Source organism: Gopherus evgoodei, chromosome 2 (genome assembly GCF_007399415.2).
Source record: "Gopherus evgoodei ecotype Sinaloan lineage chromosome 2, rGopEvg1_v1.p, whole genome shotgun sequence".
NCBI classification, from domain to species: domain Eukaryota; kingdom Metazoa; phylum Chordata; order Testudines; family Testudinidae; genus Gopherus; species Gopherus evgoodei.
In genome coordinates, this window is record NC_044323.1 from 272605294 (window position 1) to 272625318 (window position 20025).

Genomic DNA, 20025 nt, shown 5'->3' on the forward strand with positions numbered 1-20025 from the left:
ATGCCCATGCTCAAGGCTCCATGCAGGAGCCACCAACGGTATCTGTGAGACCAGGGTGCAATAGAGGTTGGCCCGCCGGGGGTTCCACCCCCTCCCCAGGTGGTAGCTAGTCTTGCCACTTGGTATCAGGACAGGTCACAGGGGCACACTAGTGCGAGGAAGTGACCCGTGTGGTGCACGAGCGGGTATAGCGGTTTCCTTAGCAGGGTTTGGAAGCGAACCGGCTGCAAGGCAGCCAGCGGCTCAGATTGTGGCAGGAGGGGACCGGGGCTCGCAGAACAGGGGCCTGATGAAAAGGGCCAGAGGGGTGAGGGGCAGGCAGGGATGCCTGACCCTGAGTTGGGAACACCCCGGGGCCGAGTCTGGGCTCACCGGCAGGGGCAGGGGGCTGACGCTGCCTGAAGCCCACGGAGCAGGCAGCGAACCGGGCTTCCCGCTCCCAGGGGCGGGCGGCGCGTGCGGCAGCCCCCGGGCTGGGGACGGGGCGGCGCCCGGCGCAGGGGCTGGCCCAGCGCTTAGGTGCTGCACGCACGCTTCCTGCACCTGCTCTGGGCGCAGCCGCCCCATAACCTGCCGCCACGTCAGGGCCAGGCTCGCTCCGCGGCAGCATGTCGGCCAGGGGGGGCTCCATGCCGCCGCCCCCCAACCCCACCGCCTACTTCCCCGCGCCCAGGATCACGCTGCCCGTAGGCTTGGACATCCTGCGCACCTACTCGGGAGCCTTCATCTGCCTGGAGATCGTGAGTGACCGGGCCGGGGCTGCAAGGGGAGGGCAATGCTGCTGCTGGACACGGGCTCCCCGCTCGCCTCTTCTCCTCCCCCCAGTGCCGCCCCCTCTAGCCCCGCTCCCCCCTTCCCTTTCCTTTCCCTCCCCTCGCTCCTGCCTTGAATCCCAGTTCTTCCTCCCCCAGCAGCAAATCCCCTTCTCCCAACATAGCCTCAAATCCTTCCGCCGCCGCCGCCCAGCACTTGTTGCGCGGGGCGCCTGGCCTCCGCCGTGACGTTCCCAGAGCAGCAGGGCCAGTGTCCTGCAGCCACAACCGGCGGCGGGGGGGTGCGCACCTGCCCGTTCCCCGTGTGCGGGAGCCCAGGCTGCTGCGAACAGGCGGCATCGCAGCCCTGCCACCGGCCCCCCACGCTGCTAACCTGCCATTTTGTAGGTGGGAAAGGTGGTGGCAGCATCCTGAGGTTCTGCTCCTGGAGCAGGAAACCGGAAAGCAAGAGCAGACTCTGCATTCTCCTGCCAGGAGCTATTCCCCGAAGGAGGAGCGGGGAGAACTGGAGCATTGGACTTTCTGCAAGGGGCGGGTGGGGGGAAGGACAGTCAGTTGGGGGAATGAATGTGTGTGAGGTGCCTCCATTTTGCCTAATCCCCAGTTTTCCCACCTCACAGCTTCCCCAGGAAGGGGGATCCTGTCCACCATACAACGCCAGAGGTGTTTGTTCTCCTGATCCCCACACAGATCTTTGTTTTTCATAGCTGTATCTTGGCTCCTGTACCGTTTTAATTACGGGGCAGCGGCCACAGAACACTGTGTATATATTTTACACTGCTTTATTTTAATCAAGACAATCTTGATCCTCTGTGCCTTTAGATCAGATTCAGAAGTCCAAGGAAGTAAAAATATACAGTGTATTTGTTTTAGGAGCTCTCAAACTCTAGCATGCAAGCTTAACCTTACTGGCATGCCCAGTCCCATTGGGACTACTCCTGACCTCAGCATTAGGACAAGGGTAAGAGTTTGCAGGATCAGCATCACGATTACTAACAGGTTAGAGGTGAAATGCTGGCCTCATTGAAGTTAATGGCAAACTCCCATTGATTTCAATCAGTCCAGGGTTTCACCCAGAATGTCTTCTTTCTTACAGTCACAGATTTGAATTCTTACCTCGGCCCCAATCTTTCAAATGGATCCCTATAGACATGCCTTCCCCTCCACACGGGGCTCTGACTTTTTTCAAAATAGCCTCCACACTGATCTAAGGATCCAGTTGCAGGACTGGAGCCCAGATCAGCAATGATCAAAAATTAACTGCTTGACGGATTTGCCAGCTTACGTAACAGGTGCTGATGTTCTCAGGTTATTCTTGGTGTTTCTCTAATATTGGGCCTGCCCATGAGCACAGTGGATGTTTAAATTAATAACCATGCTACCAGTCTCAGCAGTGAGATGTTGCAGAAAAGATTGTGCTTGTTACTACCTATTAAATGTCTGTTCTCTGAATAATGTTCTGAGCCTCCAGTGCTATAAAAGTTGGAGAAAATCTGCTTCCTCACAACAACTAAAACCTGAAGAGAAGCCCTTGAAAATACCAGTAACTTGAAGGCTGATAATACTAATCCATGGGAATACTGAATGCAGGCTGCCAATACACTTTTACATCATCAGCCTCATTTTATCCACAGATGGTTGCATTTTATACCAAAGGAGACCTACTTATTCCAGATGCAGGCAACTTCTGAAAATTGGGTCTGAGGTCCTAGATTCAGAAGAAACTGTGCAGGCATTATTTTGAAGTTGTAGTTCTTGCAGTCTGAAAAATTTATCTGCAACTTTATACTGTGAGAAGGTTGAATTGGAAATGGTAACTATAAATTTTGAGCAGTGTGCAGTTAATAGATGAGTTCTATTTCAATCAAGTTAAGGCTTTCTGTCTTAAAGGAACACATTTCAGGAAGCAAGTATCACTCTTAAGCGATCTGTGTTTGATTGAAGTCATGAATTGAGAAGATCAGTGTGCTGCAACTTTGTAGGACTAAATTCTGCTCGTAATTATATAGATCTTATAGTTTTTTTGCTGCAGGATGCCTACCTTTACATCTGCTATTGTATGTCCAGATAATAATTGTTAATTGTTAATTATTAGGAATGGCAATGTACAAAAACCTGTAGGAGAACACTTCAACCTCCCTGGACATGCAATAGCAGATTTAAAGGTAGCCATCCTGCAGCAAAAAAACTTCAGGACCAGACTCCAAAGAGAAACTGCTGAGCTTCAGTTCATTTGCAAATTTGACACCATCAGCTCAGGATTAAAAAAAGATTGTGAATGGCTTGCCAACTACAAAAGCAGTTTCTCCTCCCTTGGTGTCGACACCTCAACTGCTAGAAGAGGGCCTCATCCTCCCTGATTGAACTAACCTCATTATCTCTAGACTGATTCTTGCCTGCATATTTATACCTGCCTCTGGAAATTCCCACCATATGCATCTGATGAAGTGGGTATTCACCCACGAAAGCTTGTGCTCCAGTACTTCTGTTAGTCTATAAGGTGCTACAGGACTCTTTGTCTCTTCATTTACCTGACTTTCATGACACAGGAGACTACCATAGTTCCGCTAGTTTTTTATATTTTACTCTTGTTTGTTGCTTTTTTATTGGGTATAAACAATAAGTCCTGTATATACATTTATAATTATCTCATATCTGTTTCTGCTGGGAGCTAACAAAACTATCTATGGGTATAAGATTTAGATTTCAATCTCATTTACATCCTTGGCATACCAGTTGCAACAGATATAGATTTATTTATGTCTATTTTAGGATAAATGCATTTTGATAATATTTTCACTTGTCCTATATTTCCTTCAAAATCAGATTTCAGTGAAACTTTAGAAGCAATGAAGTGATTTAGGAACCTAAATCCCATTTTCAAAAATGATTTAAAGCTTATGTCCCATTGACTTTCAATTACCTTGCCTCTTGAATAGCTAAGTCACTTTTCAAGAGGGGATTTTTTGAATATTTTACCCCAGTGCCAAAAATTGCACCTGAAAGCTTTTTAAAAAAAATAAATGAACTGTTAGTTCTTAGTCCGGAGGGGCTGGCCAAGATTCTGCGTTAAGCCTTTATTCTCATCATGGTTTTGGTTTTTTCTACAGCTGTTTGGAGCACTCGTCTGGATTTTGATAGCTACCACTAGAGTTCCACTACCGCTGCTGCAGGGATGGGTGATGTTTGTGTCAGTGACTGCTTGTTTTTTGTCCATCCTCTTCCTGGGCGTGTTCCTTTTTAGTTATACACACAGAATTGCTGTGGACTGGAACCAGGTGGTAAGTTTTTTCCCTTGTGGGCATGATTTTACGAGAAGAAACAAATTGATCTTACTCTTCATAAGACTCTTAAGGTCTGATCCAAAGCCCATTGAAGTTACTGAAGAAATTCTAATTAATTTTGATGAGCTTTGCATCAGGTCCTTAAATGTTATGCTAGTGTTGGTGCCTGGCTTTCACATCATGAATGGCCAAAGCATGGCCTGCAGCACAAATATAGTTCAGAGTTCTTCAGAGACTCTTGTCTGCCCTTTTCTTTTAATTTGATGGTGCAGCCTGTGGAACTACAGGTCCCAGCATGCAGTGCTCAGTGTTTATGCAATCACATAGCAAGATTCTGCTAGTTACCATGAAGCTTTACATGCTGAAACCAGTAGTCCTCCCAAGCTATGCCTCCATATTAAAAAAATAAAAAATAAAACAGCAGTAATCTGATCCATTTTATGCAAGTTATATGCCTATCTAAAACTATTGGAAAGTTACCAAGTGCATCCCTCAATGACTTATAGTTTGTGTTCTCCTGTGCTATTACCTAAAAAATGTGTTCTTGTGAGGTGTATGCTCAGAATGGGGAGTTTCTAACAGCCTAAAAGTAGTCAAATACAATTCTGTGTCATTCTATTTTTTAGTATTGTGAGACTTTTTGAGTGAGCAATAACAGGCAGAGAAAATACACAAAGAATCAGACCTTCTAACAATCTTTATGGTATTAAAATGCAGTTGTTCTTAATTTGTCAACACCTTCATTAAATAACCTTTTTTCCATGTGGTTCATTTTTATTACTGGCAATCATACTGCTTTTAGCCAGATTTGTATGTTTCAGTATAAACCTCCATGGTTGTGCTTCCCTTGATATCCAAGTAACTGCGTTGAGAGTCCCTAGATCTGCGCGAATCTTGAATCAAAGGTCATAGAACTTCATAAGTTTGGGGTTTGAAAGATTAAACTTGTGTAATGAGTCCATTAGCAGTGATAGTCTGGATTCTGTCCAAACAGACTTTAGCACCAGTGTTTCACTATACATACAAACAAAGTACAACTTCAGCTCTTAAATGGAATTAAACCACAAATCAAGTTAAGTTTGTTAATGACTTTTTAATGCTTTAAACACAAAATAAAAGTCATGATCCAGGGATTGTGAGCTGGATGTTGTGAAATTCCCTGCAGTTTCCCCAGAGGGTGGTTAGTGTTGTTCAGTGGCAGTCACATCAGTTAATATGCAGGAAAGCACATAAAGCATGTGCATTACTTTTAAGCAAGTGAATAGTGTCATTGGTTTCAGTGGAACCAATCACAGACTTAAAAGTTCTGCACATAATTAAGTGCTTTGCTGGACTGGAGCCATAGTGGTTTTTTGCATGTTCGAAGTAGTACACAAACATTCATCCCATAATTCTCCTTATAAGTATGCATTATACATTATTGACTTTGTCCTATCAAATGCTTGTTGGGTATTTTTATATCTGTAGGATAAGGAATTTTGACACCTCTCTGTGATAAACTGAGTGCTGCTGCTGGAACCTCTCTTATGTGAGAAAAATAGTAATAGGTGCACATCATCTGTGAAAGCCATGCCTATGACGTTTGCTAAAAATTCCCCGTGATTAATAGGCCAAAGAAATGGGATATGAACCTTTTATACCTAGTTCACTGGCTCAAAATCCAGTCCAGATCACTAATGGCCGAAAGATAATTACCATTTGGCCACAGTTCAGCATAGTACCTGCTGGACCTAAATTTGTCCTGTAGTATGCTGGACCTAGATTTTTTCAGCAAGATACCATGACTTCTCCATTGCTGAAATCTATTGCAAATGGCAAATTTTGTGGAGGACTTTTGAAAAAACAAGGGTTTTTTAATCTGGTTACATAAACTTTTTATTTTTTTTTATTTTTAAATAAAAAGATAGTATACCATGTTGTTGTTTGATCTAACACTTGTATTGGAAAGTGTTTGAAGAAAAAGATTTTTGTATTATTCCTTATGCTTCAGAAACTAAAATTTGGCATGGAATTCAGAATGGCTAATTAAGGCTAGTGGTTTGAGAAGGCCAAAAATGGGAAAAGTCCAGGCATATTATTTTAATTATTATTGCTTGTCATGGAAAATTATAAGAAGAGTTCAATATCTTTTATTTTAAAAGAAAAATATTTTAAAACCATTTTAAACCTCCAAAACTCCACTGCAAATGAGTTGCACTTTTAGGGTAAGATTCTACCAATCTTACGCCGAGCTTACTTCCTGCTTCCTTACTTCCTTCCTTACTTCCTGCTTAGCCCTATTCAATCTAGTCTGATTATTCGTGGGAGTAAGACACTAACTCAGCATGAGTAAGGAAGCTGCGTTGCTCCCAGTGATTCTCAAACTTTTGTTTGACCCCTTTCACACAGCAAGCCTCTGAGTGCGACCCCCCCCCCTTTATAAATTAAAAACACTTTTTAATATATTGAACACCATTATAAATGCTGGAGGCATGGCGGGGTTTGAGGTGGAGTCTGACAGCTCTCAACCTCCCCATGTCATGTAATAACCTTATGAACCTCCTGAGGGGTCCCGACCCCCAGTTTGAGATCCCTTGCTCTATACTGAATGAGATGATATGACAAAGACCATAGACTTTATTCTCTGCTGCCCTACATATTGTGTAGTCATTTACATCTGCACAAACTAGATGTAAGCTACCATTCCATTCTGATCTGGTGGTATTTTACACACATTTTGCACAAGATTTATGTGATTGTGCAAGGTGTAAGGCAGTGGAGAATTGGACACTATCCTTTTTTATTTAAAAATCCTAAGAGTAAACAGTTAGGTTTTGTATCACAGGCATCATGTCCTGGTTAGAACTTTACTGTTGATACGTATCTTCACTGTACCTATTGCCAGGTAAGTTAGTGGTCGGCATGTGGATGGAGGAAATGGCAAGTTCTCTTTTTAAAATATCTCTTCTGTGTACAGCTAGGACTAAGATACTCACTGAACAGTATTGGGGTAGCCGTGTTAGTCTGTATCCACAAAAACAAAAAGGAGTTTGGTGGCACCTTAAAATATTTATTTGGGCATTTTGGAATAGGGATTATAATTCTAATTCTATAGTATGAGACAATATATTCATGTAATGTTTAAGAAAAGTTTTGTAAATGGGTCCCAATAGTTCATGGGGTTCCAGGGACTTCTGCATAGATTATTTAGGTTAATCTTTCTATCTACCCAATGGGACTCAGTGCTCAGTCTAGAAGATACCATCAGAGATGCTTAGTTTTGCAGTTCTCCAACTGTGGATTTGTGTCTCCAACGATAACATGCTTGTTAACAGCAAAAATATTTTTAAATAAATAATATATACAGGTGAGAAATAACAGACCTCAACCCTATTGTCCCTCTGCAAATTTGTGTACATAGAGTCAGTCCCTTACCGCTCTCTAAAAATGAAAAGTTTCAAAAAGTTCAATGAATGGAAGATTGTTGGGGGCGGAATAGATCTGACAAGGAGAAGAAGTCTGGCGATAAATGTGAGAAGGGAGGGACAGGCAGTAGAAACAAAAGTGAAGCTGAGCAACATATTCCAGAAGCCTTGTGGTCTTTCCGAGTGTAGCTTTCATTGATTTGAGATCTACCATATCATTCTCTCACTAGAAGGGAAAATCTATAATGATAGTAGGCCGTAAAAGAGACCCAGTTTGGAAATATTTTAATGAAGTTCCTCTACCTGTGGGTAAGATAGGCATGCGTGCAAAATGCAAACAGTGCAACAAAGAAATGCAACGCCTGGTTGCTCAAATGAAACAACATCATTGGACGCATTCCTTCTCAGGAGGAAGCTGTATTGAAAATGATGAAAGGAACATGTCTGAACATGCAGGATCTTCAGGTTGGTAAACTTTTTTTTATTTCATACTTCTTTCTTAAGGACTGGCTGTCTTCCTTCTGGACTATTCGTGAATTCTCATGTTTGAGCAAAAAATATAGTTATTACTCTATGGTACTATCATTTTAGATGCAGTTGTGATAAAAAATAAATAGCTGAAATAGGCAGAACTTCCTTTTACAATTTCACCTTTAAAGTAATACTGTGTGTCAGCGAATGCAATGAGTAATAGTAAATGAGCAGTATGGCAATAATAATTACATAACTGCATTTGACTTACTTTGTTTAGGAGAATCCATCCTCAACATACAGGATTCTGAAGACTATCCACCTTCAAGATCACCATCATAGTTTCAGAGTTATCTGCCAATAACTTGTTTCAGTCCCATCATGTATGTCACATAGCCACAGGATATCACCAGTAGCAAAAAAAAAATCTCCATCATCCAGAAACAACCATAGCTAAGTTTGTGATAAGAACCAGCAGATTACAAAAAGAGGTAATTGATGAGAAAATTGCCTGGTTTGCTTATGCAACAAATTGTCCTTTCCGTATGATTGAGAACCCATGCTTCATTAACATGGTTCAGTCATTAACACTAGGATACAGTCCACCCAACAGAGCAGATGTTGCAGGCAAATTGCTGGATAAAGTGTATGAAAGAGAAATTGAGCAGTGTGCAAAAGGTCTAGAGGGTAAAATTGTTAACCTGAGTCTTGATGGGTGGAGCAATGTGCACAATGGTCCTGTTGTATGAACTTATGTGACAACAGAAGAAGGAAATGTCTTCCTTACAGAAACAATTGATACATCAGGAAATGCACACAGCAGAATTCTTACAAGAAGTAGCAGTAAAAGCTAGAACAAACTGAAAAAAAATTCAAATGTCTAGTACGCAGCTTGGTCACAGACAATGCTGCAAATGCATCCAAGATGAGAAGAAATCATTTATAAGAGAGTGAAGAGAGTTCCCAAGCTAATAACATATGGTTGCAGTGCTCATTTGATGTACCTCCTAGCCAAAGAGTTCAGTGTTCCAGAAATAACGGCTAATGTTGTTGAAATTGCAAAATACTTTTGTAACATCCACTTTGCAGCAGCTGCTCTGAAAAAAGTGGGAGGAACCAAGCTAACTCTCCCACAAGATGTGCGATGGAACTGTTTTGAGCATTATATCAAGAACTGGCCTAATCTGATGATCGCTTGTGAACAAAATCGTGAAAAAATGGCCCTGTCACAGCCAAAGTTCTCAACATTGGGCTTAAGAGAAATGTTGAACACATGCTGAGTACCCTGAAGTCTGTTTCTGTAATCTTGAACAAAATGCAGGGAAATAGCTGTTTTATTGCTGATGCTGTTGAAATTTGGAAGGAACTGAGTGAGATCTTAGAAAGAGAAATATGCAATGACAAAGTAAATTACAAGCATTAAAAAAAGGAGCAGGATAAGCACTATTTCCAGCTCATTTTCTTGCAAATATTCTCATAATTGGTATGAGGGTCAAACCTTAACTGCTGAAGAAGAGCAGTTGGCTATGACATGGACATCCAGCAATCATCCCTCCATAATGCCAACTATAATAAACTTCAGAGCTAAGGGTGAACCATTCAAGAAATATGTTTGCTGATGATGTTTGAAAGAAAGTCGTACCGGTGAACTGGTGGAAGTCACTTAAGCACTTGGATTCAGAGACAGTTGAAGTAATAATCTCACTTTTAACAGCAGTAGCTTCTTCTGCTGTCATAGAAAGAATATTTTCTTCCTTTGGACTAATTCATTCCAAATCGTTTGGGACCTGAAAAAGCAGGAAAGCTTGTTTTTCTTTTCCAGATTATGAAAAAACAGGAAAACGAAGGTGAAGATGACTGAGTTATCTGCAGAAGCCAATATTTTAAGTTTCTCATGTTGACCTGGCTGACATAATCAATTTAATTTTTTTTTAATATTTCATTTAACTATATTAGTTAAAAACAATTTTAACACAAACCTGATTTTAAAAAACTTGAATGTTTAAGTAAATTCAGATTTCAGATGCATGTTTTGTTAAAATATTATGTTTGCTGTTGAAGAAAAAAATCCAAAATACATAACGTTGTTGTTTTTAGTTAAATAAACCAATTTAACTGTTTGTCTGGTGATGTTCTCCTCCTAATACAGCATGGTAGGAAAATCCTCCAAATATTAGTGCTTAACCTGTTGAATTGGAGATAGTTCACCTCCCAGTGACTTCATAAATATCTGCTTCAATTACCTTTGGTAAATGAAATAACCGAACAAACAATCATTCATTTTCTAATATAGCTGTAAAACTAATCTGAAATGTTTTCAAAATAAATCACTTAAAAATATATAGCATGTACCTTCTAAAAATGAAACCTACATCTGTCTCTGAGTTTGAAGAATATGTATTAAGGTTATAACAACCAACAAGAATGCACTTTTATGTAGAAATCCATGATTAAATCGAGTCTTCCTGACTAGTGATTTAAATCAAATCAACCCTGATTCTGTACACTATGAGTTTTACAGAATAGAAATAGAAATATTTTAGAGAGGTTTTAAAAGCTTTATTGTATCCCTCAGCCTGGAATGTCAGACTCTTAGGGCCTGGAGTTGAAATGTACAGAACTCAGGAGAGAGAAATTAAAACTAACACTTAAAACACCTCTTTAAATGAATGTAAATAGCAAATGTTTGTATACACAAATGTGCACAAAATAGTGTGTGTGTGAGATATAAGTAATAGGATGTGTTTTGTGTTTTACTATAAATATGGTATGCACCATGCTACTTTGAAATAGTGGTTCTAGTTGTTATTTCTTTTTAGTAACAAAGTTTCTGGGTTATTATAGCCATTTATTGCAAATGTGCCTTAAAACATGGCAACATAATTGCTGATCTAGATCATTTAAGAGGTCACGCTATATTTATTTTAAAGGTGTGGGTTTTGTTGTTTTGTTTTTATAGTATTGCAGAGTAACATAACTGAGTTGTTTCACTTTGTATACTTTTTTAGGATATAAAAATTAAAAAAGTTTCTTACTATGGTGTGTTTCATTGTAATATGACTACACTCTGATGCCATTAATTTTAGATGAATGATCTGAGCGTCTTCTATGTGGCACCTCTAAGCTTGCTTTTGTTTGCAGTGAACTCAAGAGATTAGTTAGGAAGAATGCACATATCCAGTCAGTTACAACACACATTAAATCTCTCACTTTCTTTTCAGGATTTTCTTTTCCATGCAGCTACTTTTGTCTTTTATTTTGGAGCCTTTTTACTGCAAGCAGCAACAACATCTCTGCATAATTATCGACTTCCATCAAATGTCACTGTGTTGCTAGGTGTTCAAGAGTATAACATAAGCATAGCAGCCTCAGTAAGTATTTTGTAGATGTACATCAAGAGATGGAAGTCTGTTTTAACCCTTTTTAGCTACCCAGCTAATCTAATGGCTAACTAGAATGTTAACTTTTCGGGAAAGGGACTCTGTTTTTGTGTTTTACACAGCACAGAATAGTCACATATTGATGATTTAATTTTTTATTTCTCCCCCACCCCAGTAAGTTGTTACTGTGTGGTAGGTATTTACTTCACTACAGAATAATGTTCTTTATAAGGGATCATTTAGAGTTAGTCATACTAGTCGGTGGAAATAAGGGCTCAATTATTAATTGTGCTGCCTCTTCCATAGATGTGTGCCAGTGGGTTTAGCGCAAGGGATTGGAAATACTGTTCTTAGTTTTTACACCTTCTAACAGTGTCTTGTTTAGATCATGGGATCATAGACGTTTATTTAAGCTTGTTAAAAACCTCTGTGTCCATCATAAAAATTAAAATATACAATGCAGAAATGAGAAAGGACTGCTCAGCCCACCTAGACATAAATATCTACCAGCTGTTATGAAGATAAAACAAATAAATTGCTCCAGTGCATAGCCCATCCTCTCTGAAAGGCAAAAAAATAAAAATATGGATGAGCTTTGCAGCTAGACAAATGCAGGCTGCAGTGGGTCTAGATGTGAAGAATTAGTTTCAAAGTCCAGAAAGCTCACTGAGAGTCCTCTGCAAGCAGCATCCTCCCAGTTATAACAAGGCAGCTCCAGCTGATCCTAGCTGTGGCAGTATGGCATGGGAATAGAGATTAACCATGTCCCAAATCCGTCAGGTCTGTATAATAGGTCAGCATCCTGAATTCTACCCAGAAACTTATGAGGAGCCATTACTGCTCCTAGATATCTGATGTAAAGTTCCACTTAGTATGCAGAATTCCTGCCTTTCTCATAGTTCTGCTGAGCTGTAGTGGGTTGGGGGGCTCTTGTGAAGCTCCCCATTGGATTCTTCCAGACTGTAGGTGGGGAAGAAGCTCCAGTCTCTAGGCCCCTCGCAGTGCTGATTGGATATGGGGAAGAAAAGCCAAACAGAAGAGCACTGTCCCCTAGCTCCTTCACTGCTGTTCCCCAAGTGTCTTAATTAAACTTAGTGTGTATGAAAATAATTATCATCTTGTCACACATTCATTTTTGCTGCCATTAACCAAGAAAGTGTTAAATAAAGACAGCATAGAGAAAACAGAAAAATTAAAGCCCTGCTAAATATCTGCTGTCAAGACAATGACCTTCTAGCTGTTTATATTATTGATTAAAGCATGTGTGTAGATTCTTTTTTAAAAAGTAATAATCCCAGCAGTTATTAGCATCTGTTTTCCAGACATTCATCATCTCACTCAAAGCATGTGTAGTATGGGTAGGATATAATAATCTAAGTGACTCCAAGTACAGAGAGGAAGAGTTAGGCCTCCATCATTCTGACCTGGAACACATCAGAAAGTATTTCAATTTAATAAAAAAAAAATCCCTTTCTAGTTTCCATCCTCCCTAGTTCTTCACAAATGAATTCATAGAGCCATCTAGTATAACTTCTAGGATGAACGCAAACATAGATTTCATCTTATGATCCCTGCAGCGAAATAACTTGTGATTAAGCTAGAGCACATCTTACAGAAAGACATCCAGTCCTTATTTAAAGACTGTAAGTGCTAGAAACTTTACAACATCCCTGGGTAACTTATTTCAGTGGCTGATTATCTTCAAGGACCAAAAAAAAAATAATTGTGCCCATTTCCTTATTTCTGCAAGTAAATAATAAATATTGATGCCATATTGTTTTAGTGGGAGCTTTTGCCTCAGCTTATGTTTGCCGGAGGCAGATGCATTAACTTGGAGATGAATGAAATTAAATAAAAATACAAATAAAAGCCAAATGACTGTGTTCATCCTTAATAATGAGAAGAAACTTAATTACAAGATATAAAAATAAGTATTTTAGAGGGTTGCACCAAGACCTAGGTAAAAGATCTACTGTAGTTACAAAGTAGCAAAGTGATGTCAGGATTTGATGCTTTTGACACAATGTTGTCAAAGCCATAGCAGTAGGCTCGATCTGAGGGTCATGATAGTGTCACAGGGGTTCACAACCAATCTTCATTATGGCTTTTGAGTTAACTGGGGGGAAATTCTGAAGCTTCCTTGTAAAATGTGGTTATGGGAAAAGTTGGGGAGCACTGGTGTAATAGAAATCTCATGTGTCATTCATCTTGTTTTCTTCTGCAGATTTTTGCCTTTGCAACCACTATCTGTTATGGTTGTAGCACAGCCCTTGCTTTAAGAAGATGGAAACTATAGCACTTGAAGAGGTTAATGGTTCAACATTCTAGTTTAGTTTGTGTAATTTTGTGTATAAGATCAAATTAAATGACACTTGTCTTTCAAACTACAACAGAATTCCAAAAGGCTTTTATGTATAAACTCTATTTTAAAAATGTTAAAAATGCAGATAAGCTCATATTAGAATTACTTTAATTGAAATAATCTGTGATTGTTTTTTACTTGTATGCTAATTAGAAGCATTCTACTATCTATATAGTATTATACAGTTTAGTGAGAAATAGATGCATCATTAGCAGAAAACTGAATTTTGGTGCTAAACAATTAGGAGGGAGGAAGTGGAAGGTAAACAAATGTGTTATATGCAAGGCAGCTAAAAGCTACAAGTTGCAATGCCTATGGTTAATTATTATTAAAAGCCCCACTCCTGCAATACGCTCCAAGTAGGCAGAATCCTTGGGTCTCTGCACAGATTCAAGCATCTGCCACACAGTGCTTCTTGCAGGATGAGGGCCTAGCTTGACTTTTGTGAGATTGTCTTAATATTTTTAAAGCAAAACTCAAAGAAAAACTATTTTAGTTTCCTTCCAGTACAATCTTGTGAAATCCTTTACAGCCATATCTGGCAGTGATGATTTGATCTTTTCTATAATTGTGTTGTATTCCTTAGTAAATACAAATTGTTTAGTACTATTGGTCTGTAGTTTCCTATATTCACAGATTTAGTTCTGTCAATTCTATTTATATTGCAAAATGTAAACAGTGCAGTTGTGTTGTGTATATCTGTGGTGTGTTTTGGTTTAAAACAAAGTATTTGCACTGTTTCATCTTGCCGTAAGTGCAGTTTTTACTTCATGTGGTACATTTGTTGTTTACTGTATGAGTCAATATCATTTGAATGGAGTATTACAGAATGTTGAATTCTCTCTGATCTGAATTTTTGCAGTGGTTTATTTGTTGCATCCTAAAGCCCCAGTCTTGCAAAGGAATCTTTGCATGGGCAGATCCTTATGCCACTGCAGTCTTGCTGAAGTCAGTGGGACACCATTGGACTATAAGGATCCACCCAGGGAGATGCTTTTGCAGGAATGTTGAAGTCTGATCAAGTTTGCTTTGAATATCCCAGTTATGTAGAGATATAGATGTACCAAACTTAACTTAACAAACATGTATTACACCATATCACTTCCCTCCCCCATTATCACTATTTAGCAGATATTTTTTTAAAAAACGTAATAACTTTTTAGTTCTTGCTAACAATTTGGCACTTTTGCCTCAGAGACTGAAGACCCCTTGTCATCAATAGAAAAGCAACAATGTAAGCTTCCTTACAATACCCTCCTTGCATTTGTTCTGTAGAGACCACTTGCAAGTGGACAGGATAGTACACTTTCTTGCCTACTCAGGCCTGGTCTATACCTAGAACTTAGATTCATCTAGCTACATCACTCAGGGCTGTAAATTCCCTCTGGAGTATAGTTAGGTCGACCTAACCCCCACTGTGGATGCAGCTAAGTCAAAAGAAGAATTCTTCTGACAAACTAGGTGCCACCTCTTGGAAAGGTGGATTACCTACGTTGATGGAAAACCTTCTTCCATCAATGTAGGAAGTGTCTATATCATAGGCGAACTGTGGGCCAAATCCAGATCACCAGATGCTTTTGAACAGATTGAAAAATATTTGTATTTACTTATTATCATTATTGTTATTTTTTATTATTTTCTCTGGAATCTGGACCTTGACTATACCTTGACCAAGAAATTTGGACCTTGATGGAAAAACAATTGGCTACCTCTGGTCTACACTATAGCTTCAGCTCTGTAGCAGTGCCATTGTAATGCAGACATGGCCGCAGTCTCAGCATGCCAACAATGGTGCTGGTGCTGAAGATGCATGAGGATCTCTGCTGGGAACCTAACTCATTTGACATGTGCAACTGAATCACTGTCAATAGTGACAACTTTCAGTCAGTACTGGCATGGGCCAATTTTATATCAATGACCTGGAAATGAATGGCACCTTCTCAATGCCCTGAGCCATTTAACTCTTCAGAACTATTGTAATAAGTTGATTTGGTACATTTCATTTTCTGAAAATGTCAGTCTTTCTCCCTCTTTGCACTGGCTGAATCTTCAACTCTTTACTCTCAGCTAATGTGTATTGTGATTTTTAAATTATGTCTCATGCAATATGGCACAAAACAAAACACTGGATTTCATACTGAATAAAATAACTTTACACTGGAGTGTACAGATGAAAGGGATTTCTCCCCAAGATATAACAGTGATTTACACTCAGCTGCATTAAATGCTTTAATCCAGTGTATTTGATACTGTGGTTACTGATAGATTTTCATCAGTTGGATATTGGTACAAAGAGTAGAAATTTCAGATATCTGATTAAATTGATGCTAGCTTTAGTAAAAGTATAAGCATTCTTGAGAGGGTACTTGCACAAAAATCACAACACTTGTAACCGCATAATGTGGAACAGAGAATAAAATTGTGAAACAGTAAGACTTGGACTGTATGAAAGGTGACACTGACTGTAGGGGGAGAGGACAGTGCAGATATACATAGTGATGGTGGGAAAGAACCACACTTGACAGATGCTAGTCAGGTTCCTTAGTGCACCAGTGAAAGGTTTCACACCACCGCAATGTGTGGGATATTAGAACCTGTTTAGTGTAGTGAGAAATAGCTAATCTCTTCCCTTCTGCTCTAAGAGTCAAAGACAGGCAAAGAACAGAGTTGGAGAGGAAAGTTAATCTCTTGAAACAAGAGTGGTTTGCTTAGCTAATAACAGAGGCATATTTCCTGCCCGCCACCTGGAATTACAGAGGTGGTTCTGAAACAGGCCTCAGCATGATGTGGGAGTCTGTATCCAAACATTTAAAAAATGCATGCGTGCACACACACACACAATCCCTAGAGCTCAGGGCTATAAGCAGGCCTCTTCAGAGAATGGAGCAGTAGAGAAAAAATGGAAGGAAAGATAAGGAGCTCAGTTTTGGACACATGAGTTTAAGCTGAAGTGAAATATTCAGGAAGATATGTCTGACACCAGAAACTATGTTTGCTAATAAGAAGTGAAGTTACAAATCTGTATCAGAGAGGTAGCCGTGTTAGTCCGGATCTGTAAAAAGCGACAGAGTCCTGTAGCACCTTGTAGACTAACAGACATATTGGAGCATAAGATTTCATGGGTGAATACTCACTTCATCAGAACATCTGATGAAGTGGGTTTTCACCCACAAGAGCTTATACTGCAATACGTCTGTTAATCTATAAGGTGCCACAGGACTTTGTCGCTTTTTACAATTATGTATTATCTTTGATACCATAGCTATCTTCTGTGTCTAGAATGCTGGCTGTGGGGTATCTTGGATACCACTGCTTAGTAGCTCATGGTAAATATTTACTTTTTAAGGGTGATCTTTCTCAGAAGAGTATAGTAAGAAACAGTACTTCATTGCTAAAAGAAGAAAAAGAGACTACATTCTAGAAAGTTAAGACTTTGTTAAAGCCTATTCATCAGATGAAGCAGCCAAAATCACTTCCTGCTCAACCTATTTTGTTTAAAATAATAATTTAAAATATGCAAATAAGTGTACAACTTGCAATGTAAAGTAGCACGTTGTTTTCCTAAATCACTTTTATAGCATCCACACGTTCTAAGTCCTTCATAGAAAACCCTTGAGATCAGTCCCTGCTCCAAAGAGCCTATAGCGCAAATGATGGACATGCTAGACAAGTGAAGATGTGCAATAATCTATACCAAAAAGAGGTGAGGAAGGACATGAGTCACAGATATCTTATTAAATAGTTATTCAGTTTAGACTTCTATATATTGGACTTGATGGTTCCAGTAGGAATTCTTTATTGTAAAAACATTAATTTCTAAGTAATGCTGCAAAAGTATTTTTTAAATCTAGAACCTGAAAATTTCTTCTCTTGGTCATTTACCAAGAAAATGAGTTTATTAATATACAAAGCTGTTTAAAGGTTATCAATAAAAATATGGCCATGTTTTCTCTCATTCTTACAAATACAGATTTTGGCAAATCAGTTATGCCTTCCAAGATGAGGTGTGTTTGTTACAGCAGGAAACAAAATTACACCTCTTAGATTATGGCCATTTTCTGGTTTTTGCATTTGACATGCTCAAACCTCCACTAGCATTGAGGAAGCATTAAGTACTAGGGGGAGGGATAGCTCAGTGGCTTGAGCATTGGCCTCCTAAACCCAGGGTTTGTGAGTTCAATCCTTGAGGGGGCCATTTAGGGATCTGAGGCAAAAATTGGTCCTGCCAGTGAAGGCAGGGGGTTGGACTTGATGACCTTCAAGGTCCCTTCCAGCTCTAGGAGACATATCCAATTAAAAAGGAAAATTCTCAACATTTAGAGGTTGTCTCCTCTATTAGTATTTTATATAGAACCATACATGTGCACTGCTGTTTTACACACAAGCACTTGCTATCCTGGAAGATGCCTCAAATGACATGTCCAATAATCCTGAGACATTGCTTAAAGCATTTGACTCTTCTGAACTTTCCTGGAGACTTGGGAAATACAAATTCCTTGCATGTGGGAGTTGAGATCTCAGGGCCATTATCTGGTTACATGTTCTTAATTAGTTTATATAAAAGTGAAGAGATTTCATCATATACTGGGATAGACCCTCTTGCAAAGCTTGGTGGGCAGGTGAGCACTGAACAGTATAAATATTCAGGCAAGAATCAGTCTGGAGATAACTAGGTTAGTTCAGTCAGGGAGGATTAGGCCCTCTGCTAGCAGGTGAGGTGTGAACACCAAGGGAGGAGAAACTGATTTTGTAGTTGGCTAGCCATTCACAGTCTTTTTTTAATCCTGATCTGATGGTGTCAAATTTGCAAATGAACTGAAGCTCAGCAGTTTCTCTTTGGAGTCTGGTCCTGAAGTTTTTTTGCTGCAGGTTGGCTACCTTTGCATCTGCTATTGTGTGGCCAGGGAGGTTGAAGTGTTCTCCTACAAGTTTTTGTATATTGCCGTTCCTGATATCTGACTTGTGTCCATTGATCCTTTTATGCAGTGACTGTCCAGTTTGGCCAATTACATAGCAGAGGGGCATTGCTGGCATATGATGGCATATATAACATGGGTGGACATGCAGGTGAATGAACCGGTGATGATGTAGCTGATTTGGTTAGGTCCTGTGATGTTGTTGCTGGTGTAGATATGTGGGCAGAGGTGGCATTGGGGTTTGTTGCATGGATTGGTTCCTGAGTTAGAGTTTTTATGGTGTGGTGTGTGGTTGCTGGAGAGAATATGCTTAAGATTGGCGGGTTGTCTGTGGGTGAGGACTGGCCTGCCTCCCAGCTGCTAGCAGAGGACCTCACCCTCCCTGATTGAACTAACCTCGTTATCTCCAGACTGATTCTTGCCTGGAAAAATTGGAAAGAGTCCAGCAGAGGGCAACAAAGATGATTAGGGGGCTGGAGCACATGACTTATGAGGAGAGGCCGAGGGAACTGGGATTGTTTTGTCTGCAGAAGAGAAGAATGAGGAGGGATTTGATAGCTGCTTTCAACTACCTGGGTTACAAAGAGGATGGAGCTACACTGTTCTCAGTGGTACCTGATGACAGAACATGGAGTAATGGTCTCAAGTTGCAGTGGGGGAGGTTTAGGTTGAATATTAGAAAAAACTTATTCACTAGGAGGGTGGTGAAGCACTGGAATGGGCTACCTAGGGAGGTGATGGAATCTCCTTCCTTAGAGGTTTTTAAGGTCAGACTTGACAAAGCCCTGGCTGGGATGATTTAGTTGGTACTTGGTCCTGCTTTGAGCAGGGGGTTGGACTAGATGACCTCCTAAGGTCATTTCCAACTCTGATATTCTATGATATTTATACCTGCCTCTGGAAATTTCCATTACATGCATCTGACGAAGTGGGTATTCACCCACGAAAGCTTATGCTCCAATACATCTGTTAGTCTTAAAGTGCCACAGGACTCTGTTGCTTTTTACAGATCCAGACTAACACGGCTACCCCTCTGATACTGAATAGTAGTGGATGCACTGAAACTCTGGTTTCCTAAACTCCAACTCTGTTGAGTCCAGATATTCAGAAATGGTCAAAGGGTATGGTGGTGTGACTTTTCCAGTGATTTTCCTCTTCTTTGGGGCTGTCATCAATCCCAACAGGTCCATCCAAATCCTTCTGACCTCTTTCCCGCTTGTGTAAGTCAGGTATAACTCCATTGAAGAAAGTGATCTTCTGTCATGGTAAAACTGCTGTAACTGGCAGAAGAATCTGAGCCAGTCCTTCTAAAAAGCTATGTCCTTCATAATGATTGCACTGCAACATTTAAAGGAAAGCGAAACAAAAATCTGTGCTGGGGAATCTCACTGCCATCATCTCCCTTTTGCTTCAGAAAGCACATGGAAACTCATGC

The 20025-nt window shown here is 40.0% G+C and overlaps 1 protein-coding gene across 1 annotated transcript; it reads left to right on the plus strand.

Annotated features, from left to right (window-relative positions):
- The first annotated feature begins 510 nt into the window (after window positions 1-510).
- MAL2 (mal, T cell differentiation protein 2) lies at window positions 511-14521 on the plus strand. The gene is made up of 4 exons (XM_030553744.1): window positions 511-740; window positions 3884-4054; window positions 11154-11303; window positions 13537-14521. The coding sequence occupies exons 1-4, from the start codon at window positions 609-611 to the stop codon at window positions 13606-13608; spliced, it is 525 nt and encodes a 174-aa protein (XP_030409604.1). The 5' UTR covers window positions 511-608; the 3' UTR covers window positions 13609-14521.
- Window positions 14522-20025: the final 5504 nt, after the last annotated feature.

Coding starts and splice junctions, on each gene's coding strand:
- MAL2 (XM_030553744.1), top strand. CDS start 609: ATGTCGGCCAGGGGGGGCTCCATGCCGCCGCCCCCCAACCCCACCGCC. Junction 4,055..11,153: donor CTGTGGACTGGAACCAGGTG/GTAAGTTTTTTC, acceptor CTTTCTTTTCAG/GATTTTCTTTTCCATGCAGC. Junction 11,304..13,536: donor ACATAAGCATAGCAGCCTCA/GTAAGTATTTTG, acceptor TTTCTTCTGCAG/ATTTTTGCCTTTGCAACCAC.